Genomic DNA, 21,763 nt, shown 5'->3' with positions numbered 1-21,763 from the left:
TCATGTTTTAATTATTAATTAATTATAGCCAGGACAAAAATATATCGGGCATTCCTTGTTTTTTATAATTTTTAACAAACTTAATTACATATCAAATAATTTTTATAGAATAAACATATCGATGCAAAAAATGGATCTTATGCCATTATTTATTTCCATCAAAAGTCAATGTTATTTGAATTTTCAGCCATCTAATTCATTCATAAAATATTAACTAGAAGAACAATTCCGTATCCCCAAGCGAATAAACAAATAAATAATGAACTCGAAAAATACAGAAACTTATACAAAACATGTTTTTAATCTAACTCTATATACAAAGTTCGCAAAATATTATAATTAAAACAAACTTTAACTTTTTAACGGCAATTTTACCGTCCTTGCCAGCAAACTTATTTGCTTGACGTCATGAAACTACACAATTTTTCTTCAGCTTTGACCAATTACCAGATAGACCCACAGAGCTATAAAATGTTTACACTTCGAGTTTAGTCAGGAGATTGGCTAATTGATAAATTAGCAATTAAGGGATATGCTATTAATTATTCAGTAGGTATTTGCGTTGGGAATATTAGACCAGATCGAGCGATGAATTGAGTGAAGCCACAAATTTTCGTTAATGGCGTGGATGTGGGTAATGCGGATCTCAAATATTACGGTGGGTGATCAGATTTCTTGATGCATCTCTTAAAGTACACGTATTTTGTTTATTTTCTTCTCAAAGTGTTGTACGCACTTAACATTTATTAGATTTTAGTCCTTTTTCTTCTTCTCTTAATATGTCTTTTTTTGGGTCTTCCTATGGATTGCTTGGTGTTGATCTTCTGTGGCTTCACCCATTTCGCCATACGTTCATGATCCAGCCGATAGAATAGAATAGAAATATGCTTTATTGTCACTGAAAATTATACAAATTTTATGGACAAATCTTAATTAAAGTCAGAAAAAATAAATAAATAATATCTAATAATAACAATAACAAATACAATTTTCTGAAATTTGATAAATCGTCAATATAAAAAAAATATACATAAATACAAAATATAAGTTAATAAAGTAAAGAAAAAAAAACAAAATCGATATATTGCAACAATTTATAGAAATTGCAAAATGAACATACAACAAAGTAAACTATTTATATACATAGGAACTAATAAGTTTAAGCTGCTGCATGTGACGCCCAAATATAGATAAGTTTGGTTACTTGTACATTACTGTAATTTCTTAGTTAGTCATTAAGAAACTCTTCTACTGAATAATATGGTCTTTTAGATAGATGAGCTTTTGTCATTTTACGGAACTTGGGGAAAGATGTTGCAGATTTGAGTTGTAAAGGAAGATGGTTGTATAGTTTTCTTGCGGAATATAATATAGATTTCTTTACTAACTCAGAGGACGGAATCGGTAAATAGACATCAAAATTTGAATTTCTGGTAGAGTAGTCATGACGAGGCCTTGCTGGAAAGACATGCATGTGTTTACGAATTAAGCAAACAGTTTCTAAAATATATAAAGATGTAAGGGTTAAAATTCCGTGATCTCTGAAGTAACTTCTGCAATGTGTTGTTCTTCTGAGGCCAAACAGATACCTTATTGCTCTTTTTTGTAATTTAAAAATAACATCTAATTGGGCAGCTGTACTAGAACCCCAAAAAGGAAGACCATATCGAAGATGAGACTCGAACAAGGAAAAATATGTTAGTTTAGAAGATGCTAAATTGAGTTCTTTCGAAACAGATCTTATAGCATAGCAGGCTGAGGCGAGTTTCTTACTTAACAAATCGATATGAAGGGACCATTTGAGGTTGCTGTCTAAAAAAATACCAAGAAATTTTACAGAATCAACGGTAGAGATCTGGCTGTTATTAACAAGCAGGGGTTGAAGGGCACTTTTATAGGATAATGCTACTGTCTTATCCACGTTAAAAGAGAGTAAATTAGAGTCAGAACAGGTTTTTATCTTAAGCAAATCAGAAGTTATAGTTGCATGAAGAGATGCAATAGTTGAGTTGCTCCAAGTGATACTGGTATCATCAGCAAAATGAAAAATTTTTCCATCGATTTTTAAGTTAGTGATGTCATTTATAAAGATAAGGAACAGTAGAGGACCCAATACTGAACCTTGTGGTTCTCCACATACAATGTTTTTGAGACTAGAGTCAGTATCATTTGCTCTAACTAGTTGTTTCCTATTATTCAAGTAAGATTGGAACCAATTCAAAGAAATACCTCGAATCCCATAGAAATTTAGTTTTTTAATCAAAATGCCGTGATTTACACAATCAAAAGTTTTGGCATAGTCACAGAAAACAGTGGCAGTATAAAGATTATTGTTGAGTGCTTGGTAAACCTCATGAAGCACAGAAAACAAGGCATCAGTGGTACATTTATTATTTAAAAAGCCGCTGATTTTGGGATAAGATGTTGTTATCAATGAGAAAGGATATAAGACGGGTTTTTATGAGTCTCTCAATAATTTTTGAAAGTAGCGGTAGTAAGGCAATAGGTCTATAGTTGCAAGCATTAGATTTTTTACCACCCTTATGAAGGGGAATAATAATGGCTATCTTTAGGCACTCTGGGAATTTGCTTCTTTCAAAGGAATCATTAATTAGTGAGACGAGGATTTCCAACACATTTTCTGTGAGATTTGAGAAGATTTTTATGGATAGTCCATCAGTACTACAGGATGATTTGCTTTTGATACTATTGATAGTTTGGATCAATTCAGATGTATCGATTGGTCTTAAAAAAAATGAATTCGAGAACACTCCTGAATTGGGGAGATAGAAAATGGGATCTTTTTGTGGCAAAATAGTAGAAGTTATATTTTTACTCACATTAACGAAATATTCGTTTAGATTTTCCGGGTCTGGAAGGGCAAATGTTTGAACTGCGTGAGTTCTATTTCGAAGATCGTTTATTATGGACCAAGTTTCTTTTGCAACACTTTTAGAGCTTTCCATACGATTTTGATAGTAGGCTTTTTTAGCTGATTTGATGAGTTTTAGATAGGTTACCCTGTATTTGGTGATATATTGAGTGACAGAGACCTTGGTAGCAAATTTCTTGATATACAATAGTGAGCGCATATTTTTGGCTGATATGCGGATACCTTTGGTAGCCCAGGGTTTGTGATGTTTTGGCTTAATTGAAATTAAAGGAAATGCCTTATTGAAGATAGAGACAAGCTTTTCTATAAAAATCGTTGAAATTATAGTCCACGTCCGCAGAAGGAAAATGCCACTCAGAAGTTAAGCATAAATTTTGAAATTTATGAAAATTCCGAGCGGAAAAAATCCTACCTAAACGTCGGGTTTTCGAGGAGGGTTTGCTGAAGATGTTAAACTTCGTAAATACTGCTTCATGATCTGATAATCCCGCATTAATAATTGTAGAGCAGACATCAAGGGGTGAGAAATCTGAGACAATATAGTCAATTATGGTAGATGAAGTTCTTGTAATCCTTGTAGGAGAATTAACGTGCATTGAGAGACCATATGATTCAAATATGTTGACCAAGGACATTTGGGTAGCACAAGCAGCATCATAATTAATGTTGAAGTCCCCGCATAGAATTTTTCTGCTTCTATGAGGCAAGTCATCTAACAAATTTAGCAGGTTCTGAAAAAATAGTTCCACAGGAGAGTCAGGTGATCTATAGATGCAAATAATGTAAAGATTAAGATTTTTATTATAAACTAGGGAAAACTCAAAGAAGTCTTCATTTAACAGAAAGTCATATTTTGTAATCAGAGAAAAATCATTATTTCTAGAAAGAATCAGGGTGCCTCCATGAGCTGAACTTGGACGATCATACCTAGCAATTGTGGTATATTTTTCTACAAAAAAAGGCTCGTTGACTTCAAGCCAGTGCTCTGTAACCGCAACTATTGGGGGAAATCCTAATTCCTCCAGAAACAAAAATAATTCGTCAGTTTTATTTCTTATAGAACGAATATTAATCAGAACCATACTAAAGTTGTCATCACTAAAATTATTCGAGGTTTCTAGTTCCTCAGAACACGTCGTGTTATTTAAAAATTTCGTCTTGAAGAGCTAGTAGAATAATAATTTCGGTGACATTCCCTTGATTTTTGTAGATGTATGCTATAAGCAGCAAGATCAGCTTCCACCTTAGCTGGACCAATTCCATAGGCATCATTAAATTCTAGAAGAATTTTTCTTAGTTCCTCAGTCTTGGTAGGTAGTCCTTCGGAAGCCAAAAATAGTTTTACACTGGTGTTGATATATCCATCACAAAATACTGAGGCAGGCTGGTCGTGTAGGAAAGCAAGATGTAGCTTAATTGCTTTTAATATATCCGGTTCCCTTAATCTTGCTAGAACATATCGACTGTTTGAGTTATTGGTTAATCTAACTCTTGGTGGTGTTAAAGGATCCAAATTTATGGATGGTTCCAAAGTATCTTTCTTAATGAAATTAATTTGGGAACGGAACGGATCTTTAGATTTGCAAATTTCGATGGCCTGCTTGTCAGTAAGTATATTTGTGTTTTGAACTTCATTTTTGTTTTTACTTGGAATGGTAATTGGATTTTCCAAGCTAACTGGGCTTCTGATGTGCTTCGGTTTCATATTTGCCTCAGATGAATTTGTTGGTTCGGAGCGTAAGGATTCTGTAGACCATTTAATGTTTACACCAGGTGGCCAAATTTCCTTATTAAATAATAAGTCAATAGATGTTTTAGACTTAATACCTATTTTGAATGAGGACCCTGTTGTTGTGTTGGCATCTTTAAGAAGGGCATAACATCTTATATATTCCTTGATACCTAGCTTCTCTTTAATGTAGTGAACTACTTGAATAGTAAATTGAGGTTAAGTTGCTAATAACGACAAAGTGGCATTTATCTTCTGTACTTTTTGATTTTGTGACTGGACTAGCTTCGAAATGTTGAGTGTCTTCGGTTTGAATACTTGAAGTGGCATACACAATGTCTCTCTTCGGTACATCTTTCTTCGTTGGTATAGCAGGTAGTTTATTTGAAAGATTACTCATTTGATTAGATATTTCACTTACGTTTGAAGAGAGCCTATCTAGTCCCAATTTTATCTCAGATGAATTTGAATCTTGGACTTGCACCTTAATCGTGTCATTGGAACAGCCGAAAAAAACTGACGATATATTGAAAATATCTTGTTCCATCTGCCTTATCGATTTTAAAAGATATTCAGGATTTAGCAGGTTATTTAATTTATGTAACTCGTCAATTTTTTTTTTCTACTTGGTCTCTCCACGTGTAGAGAACTACAGAAAACATAAATAGGTATATTTATAAAACAGAAATCACTTTTTTTTATTCATATTTGTACTTATTACCTCGAGCTATGATTTAACAATTTATCATCCTCATCATCAGTGGCGTTACAGCTCTTTATGAGCCAAAGCCTACTTCAGAACAATCCTCCATTCGCCCCTGTCTCTGACAACTCTTCTCCAGTCCCTAATTCCGATAGATTTTAAATAATTTTCTAGGTTGTCTTGGTACCTAAGTCTCGGTCTTCCTCTTGCTCGTTGTCCTTTCAGCCCTCTTCGGTCAAAATCTTTTCTGACTATGGCATCTTCCTCTCTCCTGATTACATGACATATCCATCTAAGGCGTGCTACCTTAAAGAATTTTACGTCAGGTTCTCAAAAACCTCTATACAACTCAAAGTTGTAACGCCTGCGCCACAAAGCTTGTTCTTTTAGGCCTCCATATATTCGTCTTAGAATTTTTCGCTCAAAACTTTTAACTCTCCGTTAGTCGCTAGGATAAACGGAGCATCAAAAGTCGCTACGGTGTCAGAGACCGACAATTTAAAAAAATAGTTATTGCTATAAAATTCATACAAATAATTTTATATTGTGTATAGTATAGGAATGACTGAAAAATATTTTGGAAAATGTTTTATTGAGAAAACAACAGATATAAAATGAAAAAACCTACTATAACAGTATACATATTGTTAATTGTAACATTTCCCACAATTCCAACAAACGTTTTTGTTCGGCTTCAAAGGACATCTATAAATAAGATTTGACCAAAACTTACCGATAAAATGCAATAATAAGATGCTAAATCTTTACCTGAACTGCAAGTTATGCCAATAAAGTAATAACCACACCGTTAGTCGCTACGGAATCTTGCACCGAAAATAGCTATAAAACTCGCACAACTGTACCCAAGTAGGTAAAAATGTATACTAACACGTGGTTAGTTGATAGAAAGAGGTGCAGAAAGTGGCGATAGAAAAAACCAGTTATTTTGTAAATCCCGAATGAATAATTCTGTCGTCGGTGTGTGACACCGATAGCGACTAACGGAGGGTTAAGCAGTTCTTGGTCATTCTGTGTAAGTAACCAAGATGCTGGACCATATGTTAGCAGTGGTGTTATTAGTGTTTTGTAGAGTCAATTTAATTTTTCTAGGTATTTTTGAGGCCATCTGTCTTCTTAAGCCATAGTAACACTTATTGGCGAGCACTATTCTTCTTTTAATTTCTTCGCTTAGATTGTTATCTTTAGTTAGCAGTGTAGTGAGCCTAAGTATATGAAGGTGTCGACACCTTCCAGTTTTAGGTCGTCAATTATTATTATTGTAGGTGTCGGGCTGCTTGACCTAGTGCAACACATATGTTTGGTCTTTTGATCATTTATATTTAAACATAAAATCCTTTATAAAAGGTATATTTGTTAAAATCCCTATACAGGGCTACATCAAAGACAGAACTAGTTTTCGATCGGTTGACCGATCATCATCAGTGTAATCCTAAAATGTGCACAACCAGATAAAATGATGCAAAATATTTAAAATGTTGACTAAGGTTATAGAAGATATAGGTTATACTCACTTAGAATCTACATGCTAACCACCAAAGTAAAAATATTTGTGTAAAAACCCTTTACAATTGATCCGTCATAGGAACATATGAAGAAGATGTGATTTATAACATGGATGCGTAAAATATCCAATGTTTTATGCCCGAGGTACCAATGAGCTCAATCTGACAAGTTCACATCATGGCTGTATGGAAGCAAGTGATTTTGATAACGGAAATTCTGAATGGTGACAGAACAGGAATGACATTTCCACAGGAAGTTATAATTTCCCTGTTGTTTTGTGGTATTTATTGTAAAATGTGTTAATTTAATAACAATAAAAACAGTCGTTCCCACTGTGGTAAATAGTCTATTAAAATGGAAATACACTTGATGTAAAGGTTAAAATATTGTAATGAAAGAAGTAGGCAAACCACATTACACATAATACGGAAAACTTAATAAACGTTATCAAACCCTTTATATGTGATATCTAGGGCTTAGAAAAGAAGTTGTATGTTTATGTAAAGTTGTCAGTTATATTAGAATAATTGGAAGTTGTTATAGTATGTTGAAGTACCATAAAAAATCACTGTGTGGGTGACAGAGGTGTAGAACTGTTTTCTGATCTGGGAGGGATATATAATACAAGCTAAGATACATGCGACCATGTCTCAAAATCCCTGCATACCGCCTGGAACTCTAAGGGTTCGACAAAACAAACCAGTGTTTATATTTAGTCCCATTTTCTGTGCAGATGCTCTTAACGACCGAAATGCTTCATTCAGAGTTTCTGTGGGTCTACCTATGATGTCTATGTCATCTGCGTATCCAATAATTTGTACTGCTTTGTTAAAGATATATATATATATATATATATATATATATATATATATATATATATATATATATATATATATATATATATGATTGGTTTAGAACGTCTTGCGGCGTTGTCCGATTCCCAAATTCCATTCCTTCCTATTTTGCCACAGGTCATCCCTGAGGTCTCGCGCGCTCATCGCTTTCCGGATGCCGGTGGTCCAATTAACTTTCGGTCTCCCTCGCTTCCGATGTTCAGGAGGTTGCCATTCCAGACATTGTTTTGGAAGTCTCTCGTCATTCATTCTATTTACGTGTCCATACCAGATCAGTTGTCTTCTCTCTATATCTTTCATTATTGTTCCTTCTATTCCCATTCGATTTTTAATGTCTTCATTTCTGATATGTTCTCTTCTGGATATACGTAATGACCTTCTGATTGCATCCATTTCCACTACTTCAATTTTGTTTTTGTTTTTTTCTGTAAGCCTCCAAGTTTCAGCATCATATAATAAACTACTCTTAATCATAGTCTCGTAGATATTAAATTTTCTCTTATTCGATATTTGAGTACTCCAAAGAATATTATTGAGGCATCGGATTGCTCTTTTTGCTTGTATAATTCTGGAAGTAATTTCTTTGTCATCAGTTCCAGTTCTATCAAATGTTACTCCTAGATATTTATAATCTTGGCAGGCTTTAATTTTTTGATTATTTTCCATAGTAAGATGAATATCGTTCTCTTCTGAACCAACACATAAGTACTTTGTTTTATCTATATTGACGTCCAATCCCCATCTTGAATATTCCTCGACCAACTTACGCATCATGTATTCTATGTCTTCCCTGTCGTTTGCTATTACGACCTGGTCGTCCGCGAACTGGGGCGTGTAGAGGCATGTATTGTTTAGCTCGATGCCCACTCCATTTACTTTCCTCTTCCAACCTTTAAGTGCTGCTGCAACGTAGATTTTAAACAGGGTCGGAATGCAACATCCTTGTCTAAGTCCCTTAGTTACTGGAAAGCTGTTAGTAAGTGAGTTTCCTATCTTTACTCGTGAACGTGATCCTGCATACAGATTTTTTAATGCATTGGTGAGAGTGTAGCTTACTGGTGAAGCATGTAGAACTTCCCACATCTTATTTAAGGGTATGTTATCATAAGCTTTTTGTAAGTCAACGAATGTCAGGTGCACTTCTCTGTTTCTGGCTGTTTTTTTCTCTATAATTTGTTTTAAACTAAATACGTTGTCTGTACAGGAGCGGCCAGCTCTAAAGCCCCCTTGTTCTTCTTCTTCATATTGGCTATATTCGGACTCTATTAGGTCTCTCAGTATTCTACCATACAGTCTACTGAGTGTGCTGGTCACCGAAATTCCCCTGTAGTTTTCGCAATTTCGCTTATCTCCTTTCTTATGGATGGATGAGATATAAGCCATTTTCCATTCATGAGGCACTGGATTTCCATTTAAGAATTCGACGAAGACTTTTGTTAGCATTCGAAATAGCTTAGCTGTTCCATTTTTAAAAGGATATTAAAGGATGTTAAAGAATATTAAAGATACTATTTGTATTAATTTGGGACTCTCGAATTATTTTTTCTAATGCCAGGTTAAATAAGAGACCTTCACCATAGTCCATCACCCTGTCTTAGTCCATTTTTGCAATGGAAAGGTCTTGATAAATCATTTTGGATTTTTACCATTCTCTCTGCTGCTGTGAGTATAAGTTCAGTTAATTGGACAAGATGAAGCGGTATTTGAAATTCTTAAATAACAAGTAGAAATTTACCTCTATTAACTGAGTCGTATGATTTAACAATACAATAAAATAAAAACACATATTTATTGGTTACTATATCGTCATTCCCAAGAATGTGGAAATAAAATTTTCCCGAAGTACTGCAGCTATAAGGGATGAAGTTATGTGTGAGAATAAGGCAGACGGGGCGACGCGTTTTCTAAAAGACGTTTTAATCTTCGAAAATAGAACTTAAGAAAGACATTAGACGCTAGACCCTTTATTGGAGTTGTACTTAGCAGAAATATACGTGACTACGAGACTATTAAGAAAATTAAGGGTTTCCTAGCCGGAAATGGTATATGATATGCGCTTTATTACTCTTTCAACAATTCTCTGCTGAAAGTAATGCCGCCTTTAGATTCGATAAGAATGATTTCTGATTTCTTTTTTTTTATTAAAAAGACAAAGTCGCACCCACCCAAAGGTTATTAGCGACATTTCTGTAACATTTGTAACAATATTAAATCAAAAATTGGTAAAAATGAATTACAATTTGTATACAATTAAACCTTTGGAGCAATAATTGGATTTCACGCACTATCACTTTATTTTTGGAATGAACTTTTAGATCGCTAGCGACACTCCGACACTCTCTTTCTGATGCATCATTAGTGATAGCGTTACGCGCACTAGTATCTGTTTGTTCATATTTCCTTCAATGCCTATGTGGGATGGTATCCACAGGAAGACGATTCTTCTGAAACTTTCTTGAGCTTCCATTAGTTCGGCCTTGGTTCTTTTCTCAATGGGGTGTTTATGGTATATATTTTGCACAGCTTTGACTGTGCTAAGAGAGTCGGAAAGGACTGGGCAACAAGGGAGGTTTTTAATATATACATAGTTTGATGTCTTTAAACAAACCAAAGAGCTCTGTAGTATAGATGCTGGAATTCAGAGAAAGATGTAGGAGCATAACAAGGCGATGAAAAATTCCATCAATATTCTTTTGAAGTAGAAACTTGAATCTTAATGTTGGCTTAATTGAGATGTGTCACTTTCCCAGTCTGACGCCTCACTGCCAAGATAACGATGAATTTTTGAATTTTTTTCTTTGGACGTGAATTTTCGTTTTATGGATCTTTCCTTTAAATGGGGGTAAACTAGGCTGAGCATATGGGACAAAGCTGATAGGTCTGTGGTATATTCTTGAATTGTGGTTATAGGATCTGTTGATCCCGTGATATTCATTAGGAGCATGTTAAGTTGATCAAAGTTTAGAGGGAAAGGTAGAGGGTGATTTTCTATGAAGTTTGTGGCAGGGTCAAGTAAGAGAGAAAATGAGCATTCAGAAGTGCTTGCTGAACTAATTTTAGCTTTTTTAGATTTTGCTTGGACTTTAGGTGATGGAGAAATGTTACAGTCTTTTGAAGATGGATCTGCTTCAGGTGAAATAATTTCATCAAAGTTACGTTTTGGTTGATTAATTATGTGACTGTCCTTATTTGATGCATCTTCTTTGTTCGGTATCTCCGGGACATTGGAAATAGACATTTATTCACACTGAGAAGGGTTTGTATCATTGGATGCGTGCAAAGATTATATATTTGTTGCGCTGGATACCGATGCTTCATTGTTTTGGTTGGGGTTTAGTTGAGCTAGTGGTTCGGAGCACTGTGATGCAATGTGACCTGGCTTCTTGCATCTAAAGCAAACTAAACTGTCTTGAGAGATGAATATTCTATATATCGTGTTGTCAAAAATAAGAGTAAATGACTCTGGTAGTGTTAGACTGTGAGGACTGATATAGATTTGTCTTCGAAAACTAAGTATGTGATTGAACTCAGGCATAGAAGCACTAATTTTGAGGAATGTCATGGGGGAGACAGGAACTATGCCGATTTTTTGTAACTCATTGATTAGCAAGTCGTGCGGTATTGAAGAACATACGCCGGAGAGCACAAGTCGTTCCGCTGGTGTAACTAACCTTCTTGATCTGACAATTTCACCTTGTATTTCTATTTGACCATGATTATTCATAAAATCATCCAGTATTTGTTTATTGGATAAATACATACATATGCGATTATTAGATAATCTAGAAGAGAAGATTATATTTTTCGGTTGAATTATATTTCCAAGTGGGAGAAGGTAGTCTTAAAGTTTGGTGTTTTCTAAGGCACTAAAGATAATTGCTTGGGACTTAAAAGGAAACTGCACTCTCGACGCTGCCAAAGAGTATGACTGTGATGCGTTTACTTGACTTTGATGGTCTTGTATTTTAGAACTGTTGTGGGATTCCATGTTTGAATTCATTTCGATAAACGTTAAGTGAAAAGTAAGTCCGACCCTGTACACCTGCTAAAACAGGTATATCGGTCTTTACTAAAAGCGGTTATTTTGCTGGTAAAACTGTATTTGTGTATTGACAACAATAACAAATAATTGCAATTTGCTGAGTTTAATGCTAATTTTACGGGATATTATGTAAAGGGTTTGTACATTTACAGTTTATTTCAATATATCACTGAGATTCACAATTTATAACTTATATTAAACTTTGTTGATATTAAAAATATTCGGAGCCCACATTGAATACAACATTATAGTTATCGATGCAGGATCGGTCTCCCTTGAATCTGAATTGTATGTATAAATAAATCAATGTATAATATTATATATTAATATTATAAACAATATATTGTAAAAATATAAATATGTATATGTTACGGTAAGTATGATTATTTGGAAATTATTAATAATTACCGGTGACTATTAATACAAACCGAATAGCTAGGTAAAAGTAATAAATATGCCAGAATTAATCATATCGACCGGTAATTATTAATAAATCCCGGATTAGAACGGTAAATGTGATAAATTGCAATACTCTTAAGTGCGTAGATTGGTAGAAGCTTGCGGAGTGTAGGGAGGTTTATTAGTCATTGTGACATACCCAATTTAAATACGGCGCATTGACAGTGTTAGTCAATCTGTAGTCGGAAGCGGCCACTGTGTAATACACTAATCTATTAAGGTTGATATAAACCGTTAATTAATTTGTTTCTGATCCTAGAGATGGCTCTACTGTAGCATGTTACTGTGGTACATACATAAGGCTAAAGTAGGATTAAAACATCCTTACCTCCTGGTACTTCATCCGAAATCAGAAGAAGATTTAGAAGCGACAATAGCAGATCATTCTGATGACGCTGATGATGGAGAAAAGCATCCTGGTGATATGGAACTCAACAGTTTAACCAAGGATTCCCAGTTAGCGAATATTGAAGATACAGATAACACTAACAGTCCAATCGAACTTAATGCGTGTTCGATAATTGCTGTCAATGAGGAAGACAATGCCAGTATTGGCGTTAATGAAAATGAGTAGACGAAGAACATAGCACTGTAATTGACACAATTTCAAAAGCAAGTTCAGAAGACCCGGCATCTTGATAAACAGTCACTTGTAAAAGAATCTGACAGAATGTTAAGGCATTCTATAATAATAGATTCCCTGTTGAAAAAGTAGGTCAAATGTTAGAGTGCGAATTCCAGAAGTTGATAGAGCTAAAGCCGATAGCCGAACGTTATTGCCATTATTATTTCAGTTATCGATGAAAAGCTATACAAGCTAGGCAATAAGCATGGTATTTTAAACCAACTTCAAGCAAGAAACGAATTTACCACCTGCAAGGAAACACTTATTTCAATCAATGAACCGCCTGAAACTCAGAAAAGTCTCAGGGAATGCGTTCGTAAAGATTCGAATTTAGGCAGTCAATGATTCCGTCACTACAATTGTAGTAACCAATGCAATTAAAAATGCTGCAAACGCAAAAAATTAAGCGTTTTTTGTAATTCTAAGTGCCACAACAGCCTTTCCTATAAAAACAAGTAATTATAGTCTAGTAATTTAAAGCCTAATGCGTGTGTATCAGTTTGTTTTTACTTATAAGGTGTCTAGTTGAGTTTTTTATTAATAAATTTTGTTTAAGTGTTTAACTTTATTATCAAATTTTATAAATAACTAGTGAAGCCCAAAATGCGTTTTTATTACATTAACCAGAATTGTTAGGAAAGTATTAATAATAACCGTATTAAGTAACAATATTAATCACATTGACCAGCTGCTACGGTTATTATTAATATTTACCGGTAATTATTAATACAGACAGGATTTATCACATGAACCGTATCATATATATAAAATACTTTAAAATTCTTGCATTTTAAAGTATTAGTCTAAGAGCTAGTGAACTCTCCGAGTAACGGTCTTTCTGTAAGGCTATAAATTTGTATAGTGATAATTCATAACACTCCAATGCTAAAATCCATGACCTGACAGGCATCAGCTCTGCACATGTATCTATCAGGTGAATCGAAAAGTGCATAGTTTAGAGGAAAAATAAACTTTCTCCTGTAAAGTTTAAATTTAAGTATGTGTTTGAGTAAGTCATTTAGAAGAAATGTGTACAATGACAGGCGATTCTGAACAGCATAAGACCTTGCAAGGCGAGGGGAAAAATTAGGGTTTTTTCCTAAAATTATTTTTTTTGCATCGCACAAAGTTTTTTGGGTTTTTTATATCATTCCAAACAGAAAAGGTATTTAGTGACTTTTCTCTTAGGTTAATAGTTTTTGACATATAAGCGATTAAATCGGCGAATTAAATTGCGAAATCGGCCATTTTTAACCCTGAATCGGACATTTACCTGAAAATTTCAATGTTGCCAAGGTAGGTACGTATTCTTTAAACATCTATTGATGAAATCCCGAAGAGTTTTTTGCAATACAATATCGAAATCCCCTTTGTTTTTTAATTGCTATTCAAGCGGGCGCAACACTGTATGAGGATGTTTGAGTCTGCATAAATTTATTATCTCTGACAGGTCGATTTTTATTTTTAAATAAGGGTTAAAACGATTCAGGGTTAAAAATGGCCGATTTCGAAATTTTTTAATTTTTAATCGCTTATAATATGTCAAAAACTTTTAACCTAAGAGAAAAGTCATTAAAGACCTTTTCTGTTTGGAATGATTCAGAAAACCTAAAAACAACTTTGTGCGATGCAAAAAAAATAATTTTAGGGAAACACCCGAATCTTTCCCCTCGTCTGGCAAGGTCTTGTGCTGTTCAGAATTGCCTGTCATTGTACACATTTTTTCTAAGTGACTTACTCAAACACATACATAAATTTAAACTTTACAGGAGAAAGCTTATTTTTCCTCTAAACTATGCACTTTTCGATTCACCTGGTAGATACATGTGCAGAGCTGATGCCTGTCAGGTCAAGGAATTTGGTCTTGGTGTGCTATGAATAATTTTAGGGCCGGCAGACTAAAGCATATAAGTCAAAAAAAACCGATTTTTCTTTTTGTACATGCACATGTCCATATATTTTTTCTCCACGGACTAACTCAAGCACATACGTCATACACGTTTATTTCACATTGATTTTAAGTAGCTTACTTTTTCAACCTTTCAATTACTATAAATCTTTAGACGTTATAAAGAACATAAGTTGACTTATGTGAAAAAGTACAACTGATATGTTCAGTTTTGCCGATTTATAAGCATGACTTAAGTTATTAGGTACATCAAGTACTTGACGTTATCGTCTTCCTTGTTTAAGAATATACAGATATTTAACTTTAGGTACCTACCTAAAACATGGCTAAGAGAGAAGCTATATTCAATGAATATTGGGTAAAGTATATATGTACAAAAAAAGGTCTGCTTAGATGTCATCATTAATAGAGATTGTAGAAAAAGCTTCTCAAAGACAACGCGAAATAGACCCTGAAAACAGAAATTTCGTATGAAGACGTATAAATATTTTGTTGTAATAGATGTTCTTTACACGTATCCAGTAACTGGCGCCAGTCTCACTGGAATGCGAGTGCTTGACTAAGACAGCGCTGGATAGGTTCGTTTACACGTATCCAGTAACTGGCTCCAATCTCTCTGGCACTCTTATTAAAAATCCTAATACGGCCACTGAAACCACAGGTACGACAGCGCCAGCGACTGGAACGCTGTGTTTACACGTGTCTACAACCACTGGCACGGGGTTAGAGGGGACGCGGACGAGTGCCACTGGCACGAAAAATAGACCAGCCTTCTATTCGAGACAGCGCTGGCAGACAGCGCTGGACTGGAACAAAAAAGCGTTTACATGATGCCAGCACTGTCGTTCCAGTGCGACTGGCGCCAGTTACTGGATACATGTAAACGCGCCTTTAAGCTATTTGTAGAGTCGGAAAAATGAAAGAATACCCATGAACGAACATATAAAACACGCTGTATTTTCCTGTCACCGTGTCACAAAGAAAATTGTCCAGTACAAGTACATGTAACAATAATTATTACATGTACTTGCGCTGGCCAATTTTTTGTGTGACACGGTGACAGGAAAATAAAGCGTGTTTTATATGTTCGTTTATTGGTATTCTTTCATTTTTCCTACTGTAGGGGGTGGCAATGAAAGAAACGGTCTTCAGTAGGTGGTACAAAAATTAATGATATGCGTAGAACAACTGTATCTAAAAATAAAATATCAGAGGACAAAAGGAAGGAAATAAAAACCATATCTTGTCTCTTCCGTCGTAAGAAAGTCACTACACCAAAAGAGTACATCAAAGAAGTATTTGCCTTCCCTTCTAACAATCACCAAAATATGTCAACTATTTGTCTATCAAACCTCCTTCAGACCAGATCAAACCAGATCAAGCTTACGAATCTAAAAAAAAAACGACACACAGATGTATCAAAATGATAGTACCGTACAAGTGCATAAAATACATGTGATTTACAACAGTGTTTACCGACTCCATCATTGATTTCTTATGTAGCTTTTTATAAACGTCAATTGTTGACGTTCAATTTGACCGCACATGACAATAAGACTAGAAAAGCTTTATGATAATATGTGTGGTATGAATCTACTACTGCTCGAGGAGCGAATCAGATTGCATCTTGTCTCTTTAAACATCTTCAAACAAACCTACCGAATAACACAAGAAGTATAATATTTTACTCTGATACCTGTGGAGGTCAGAATAGAAATTCTCACGTGGGTTATATGTTTACGTGGGCTGTACATAACTTACAGTAGAGAGAATCAACCATCAATTTATGGTTACCGAACATAGCCATTTAGAAGTTAAACAGTTCATGGAATAATAGAAAGAAAAAAGAAAACAGAAATCCAAATATATCTTCCTCATGACTGGAGGCAACTTATTAGGCCAGCAGTAACAAATTTCAAGTTGTGGAAATACTGACTTTTTGGATTTTTTGACTTTTACTTTGGTATTAAGAAATAAAGATGTAGATGGAAAGCAGTTTAAATGGTTGGACAAAAGGTGGCTCCGCTATGATACGGAATTTATAATGGTATCTTACAAAGACACCTTACAAATGGAATCAAATTTTTACAAGATACATTTAAGACGGAGGGCATCCTTTATGGGTCGCCCCCAAAATCTCAACTATCATCAACACGCCTAATTTCACGCGCAACTTCGATACATCATTGATTCAATTTCTATAATATTCTAAATATTTATTTTTCTTAATATTATGTATCCCAGTTGCTGTGAATATGATAGGTCGTATCCAACTTGGGGCATATGCTTTTTGGATATATCAAAGTTGCACGTGAAGTTAAGCGTGTTGATGACAGTTAATCTTTTGGGCCGCACCCATCCTTTATACCTAATATCATTCCAATTATATCACTATTGCCTTTAACTATATCAAAAGACAAAAAGATGACTTAGTTTCTCTACTAACAATAATACCAAATTAATGTTTTCCATAAATTTTATATAGATTTGCCTAGTAAGGAAAATGTAGCTAATGTGGATTGATGGAAGAAAATATTGTGTTGTAACAAACTAAAATTCCTAGTTGTGCTGTTAGACATAAGTCATATATACTTGTGTTCTTTTTAACATAAGTCAGGAAAAACAATTTTCCATACTTTTTTATAGAGTCATACTTAGCTACAAGTGAGGATGTTATACACACTCTCATAAAATGCAATAAATGTTTTTAAGAAATATTGAATTATTTTTTTATACAGTTTCATTCGATTTCTGAAAATCTATAGTTTTTGATCAAGTATATTCAAATGGGAAATAAGCCACAATTTTACCTAAAAATGATTTTATTAACGTTTCGACGATTTTATTAACGATTTTCTAACGCGAGAATTTCAGTACCATCGTTGCATTTGGTTGTCTTTTTAAAGACAGATCACATGCTATGATTTTTTGTGGCGGATATTCTTGAGTTGGGATTGATTTCATGTAATCGAATGAACTATCTTTTAGTAAAGTCGTCCCAGGAACGCAACTCATCAATATTGGCAATATCATTTTAAAGTCGTCTACTTTAAAATGTATAATACGTGTCTGAATTGCCGATATAAATGAGTCGGATTAAATAAATTATTAGAAGAATTTTTTACTAAGCAACAACATTTTTGTTTATTTAGTATTATTTTGTATTTTGACAACGACACCCGACTTGGGCGTCGAAACGTTAATAAAATCATTTTTAGGTAAAATTGTGGCTTATTTCCCATTTGAATATACTTGATTATAAAAATGCCACAAGAAAATAGCTTCAGAACAACATTATAGTTTTTGACTTATGTGCTTGAGTTTTCCGACCCTATAATTATCACTATACAAATTTATAACCGTACAGGAAAACCGTTACTCGGAGGGTTCACCAGCTCTTAGACTATATGACGTCGTACTCATATAGGTACTTAAAACGTAAACTACAAAATTGTTAAGCACTTCAACAAACTGATTCGACCGGAAAAATTAAAAAATAATAAAAAAAAAAATCCTAGTTAGGCGAGGCAATGAAGCCATAAACCTAAAAATTGTTTTAATTGGATGGATCTCAATAAAACTTGTTGCATTTGATTCGTAATATCGTTACGATATTTCGTGTACCTACTAAAGTAGTCATATCGAAATAAAAATTGCAATATTGATTAATTGTTATTGGGAAATAATTGACGGAAACGGGTTCAATATTACCACTCGGGAGTTTTTCTGCTCGCTGCATACTAATATGATGACAGCCATAGACTCCTCTATGGCGTACCTCTAGCCTAGGAAGGGCTTTGTCTGGAGTTTTATGGAAATTCTATATAAATTCAGTGCAATCTCATTACTCATGGGTTTTGAGGTTTCCAATTACGAATATCATGATCGCGGTAATCTCCGACGTCCAGGAGGAAACTCATCTTCTAGAGTTTTATCGAAATTCGATGTCAAATCAATTCATCCTTGGCACTAGATGCGTCAGAGACCAGCACGGTCATGATACTGGTGGTCAGGGACCCCAAAAACCCCCCAGGTAACGAGCACGAACACGAATATTATGTACCCCGAGTAAACCACCGAGTGACGAATGAACACTAATATCGTGTCGGCGATGATTTTCGAGGCACCTGGTGCTCAAAACGATCCTCGTCTCCTGTAATTTTCAAATCAACATCTATTTCGGGGTTTTTTAGGTTTTCTGAGCACTAAAATCATATCGGCGATGAAATACGAATCACATTGTTCCCAGGACGAGCTGATTTTATATCGAATTTCTATAAATCTCTAGGAAACAATTCCCCTCCCTATTATAATTATCAGATACTAATATTACATATTGTAAATATTAAAATTTAAAAATGTTGTAACATGAAGTCGATGTTAGAGGATTTAATTTAAAGTAAACATACAAATCCCTGTTTGAAAAAAGCACATTATAGACCTACGGACCAAAGCTGCTAACTTAAGAGTTAGCTGCTTTTGTTAAAACTACTCAAAACTGTTTAACCCTTATCCGGGCAAGGTGGGTCCAACTTGCCCGAGGCGCCAATTATTTTATCATAAACTGATAAAAAAATTTTATTGAATTTTATGCATCACTGAATTTGTTTAGAAGTATGTTTCCTTCAACATAGTGATGACCTATTCAAAATATTCATTATCATTTTTTAAATTATTGCGTCGAAAGAATTTTGTCACGTAAAGGGGCAACACGGGCCCATCGGACCCTATTTGTATTTATACCCAAAGTCTAAATCTTTGTACAGAAGTTAATCTGGCAGTCAGGTAATGTTTTTGTGAATTATCTAAACGACTTTTATGATTCCGGAAATCTATTAATAAAGTCTAAACGTGCTGCAAGCAATGTAAACATATCTTTGATGCGAACATCAAAGAGATGCGTACAATATTTGTTATATCTATTCTAAATGAATTTTAAGAACTAATAATCATTGTTGGAATGCAATAATATTGTTAGGTAGGTACTTATACATACTTTGAAATAAATAATGCATCTGCTATCAGTCGTTTGATATCGATGTTAGTGTCGACAACTAAGCTCCTAAAACTATATTGAATTACAGTGAAAGTAGATAGTGTGAATAAAATGTCCCGAAAACTATTATCAGCTGCAGAACTGCAAGATATTGATAATAATTTATTGGATTCCGATGACGAAGAATCTCCTGAAGGAGATTGAAAGTGACTCTGAAATTGAAGATCATCTTTCGGAAGCAAATGAAGAGGATGATCAGCAAGTAGTATTGGGTGATAATGAAGAAAAATGTGTAGCTACAAGTTTTCAGATTTCAGAGTGTGTACTTTTTGAAACTAAGGACTGAATTAACTGGAAGAGTTAACCACAACTGACAGGACGTATGCAATGCTGCGACATAATAAAAAGCAAAGGGCACAAAGTAATTTTCGCCACTGCTCAAAGTGTAGATGATCCTGTTGATTCCATTTGTTCGTTTGTGGTCGAAAAAGTTGTGAACAAAATAGTGAAGTATACAAATAAAGAAGCCGAAAAAGTCCTGGGCATAGAGAGCCGGAAATATTGCGATTCTAGAGAGATATATGCCTTTATTGGACTAGGTACTACTAACTTCAGGTAGATCGCACTCTCGAGGTAGACCGCATACAAGAGTAGCACCTTTTTTAATCTAGACAATTTAAATTTAACTTTAATAAAAAATCAAAAAATAATATTAGAAATATTCTGTAAATATGAATAGTACATTCAATAACAGTGGTGGGCCCAACGGACCCGAGTTGCCCGGATACGTAAGTAAAATCTGTTGCCCGGATAAGGGTTAAAGTCGATCAAAGGACTTGGATATTATATATATTAACTTAACATCGCTATAACGTAATTAATTTCTGGTAAAACTATTAGCGACGTTATGTCATCTCACTAAAAAAACTTCCTGCGAAACATTTTCTTTGACTTGTGTTGTAAATTAAGTCCATATTTAATTTTCCTGGCCTTCCGTGCCTAAGAAATCTTCTATTGCTTTCACTTCTGTGGATGTTGAAGCTTTGTATAGAAAGTCTAGACATTTTGTCCTCATAGACTGCTAGTCTACCTTTTTTATGGTTATGAATCCTTTTAAAGTAGTTTCTTTTATTTCTCTTTTGTTTATATGTTTCAACTTTATGTACGTGGAACACCTTTGATGATTATAGGAATGCATTTTATAAGGACTTCACACTATACATATTATAAAAAAACTAATAACTTATAATAAAATAAATAAATATATTCATTTGTCATTTACAAAAATATAAACACACAATATACACACACTACTCTCAAGCCTTCTGACTTATCCCATTACTATACACATCTTCTCTAACCAAGTTGAAATTTTCATCTATGTCCACAAAAAACGTCTTCAGTTTTCCATGCTTGCCCTTGACTTGAATGTTACCCCTTTCGGTACACTTATATCCAAGCTTCTGTATGACTTCTGCGGTCTGCTCCAACACTTGAATACGGTCTGGAATACCAGTGCTGTCCATTCTGGATGCCATGTTAACTGGGTCGCCCCAAATATCATACAAGGGTTTTTTGCTACCGACCACGCCTGCTGCAATTGGTCCGTGGCTTATACCTGGAATAAAATAATATGTTAGATTATGACGTATCTTTTTTGTTTTGCATACTAGATCAAATTAATATAGATGCTATAAGTCGAAGCTTGTCACAAGTAACCATTGTCAATTTTAGGTCTCAACACATGTGAAAAATTAAATCAGGTTCAAAGAGTATACTGGCTAGGATTTGAATAACCCTTATCAGATCCTAACATAGTCAGACCTGGATCCCGCGTACCAAAAAAAAGTTGATTAATAGCAAGCTGAAAATGTGTTAATAGCTTAACGGTGTCTAGTCGGACAAACTTTAATGTATGGGAACACTGGAACAGGGGAAGTTTTAATTGTGGAATAGGTTAAAAATTTGGAATATCAGACTACGACAGCGATTCTCAACCTGTGGGGCGCGCCCCCTAGGAGGGCGCGCT

The 21,763-nt window shown here is 34.5% G+C and overlaps 1 protein-coding gene across 4 annotated transcripts in view; it reads right to left on the bottom strand.

Moving 5' to 3' along the window:
- Positions 1-20,977: 20,977 nt before the first annotated feature.
- Positions 20,978-21,763, bottom strand: part of LOC114327672 (adenylyl cyclase X E) — an 89,293-nt gene continuing 88,507 nt past the window's right edge. For all 4 annotated transcript variants that reach the window (XM_028276353.2, XM_028276355.2, XM_050642544.1 and 1 more), the window contains one exon: positions 20,978-21,352. In XM_028276353.2, coding sequence (XP_028132154.1) covers positions 21,051-21,352 — 302 coding nt within the window. In that variant the 3' untranslated portion in view covers positions 20,978-21,050. The remainder of the gene's footprint in view (positions 21,353-21,763) is intronic.

This window comes from Diabrotica virgifera, chromosome 2 (genome assembly GCF_917563875.1).
Source record: "Diabrotica virgifera virgifera chromosome 2, PGI_DIABVI_V3a".
In the NCBI taxonomy this organism is placed as follows: Eukaryota; Metazoa; Arthropoda; class Insecta; order Coleoptera; family Chrysomelidae; genus Diabrotica; species Diabrotica virgifera.
Note: the sequence above shows the minus strand (reverse complement) of the source record. Positions and strands in the feature narration are given on the sequence as shown.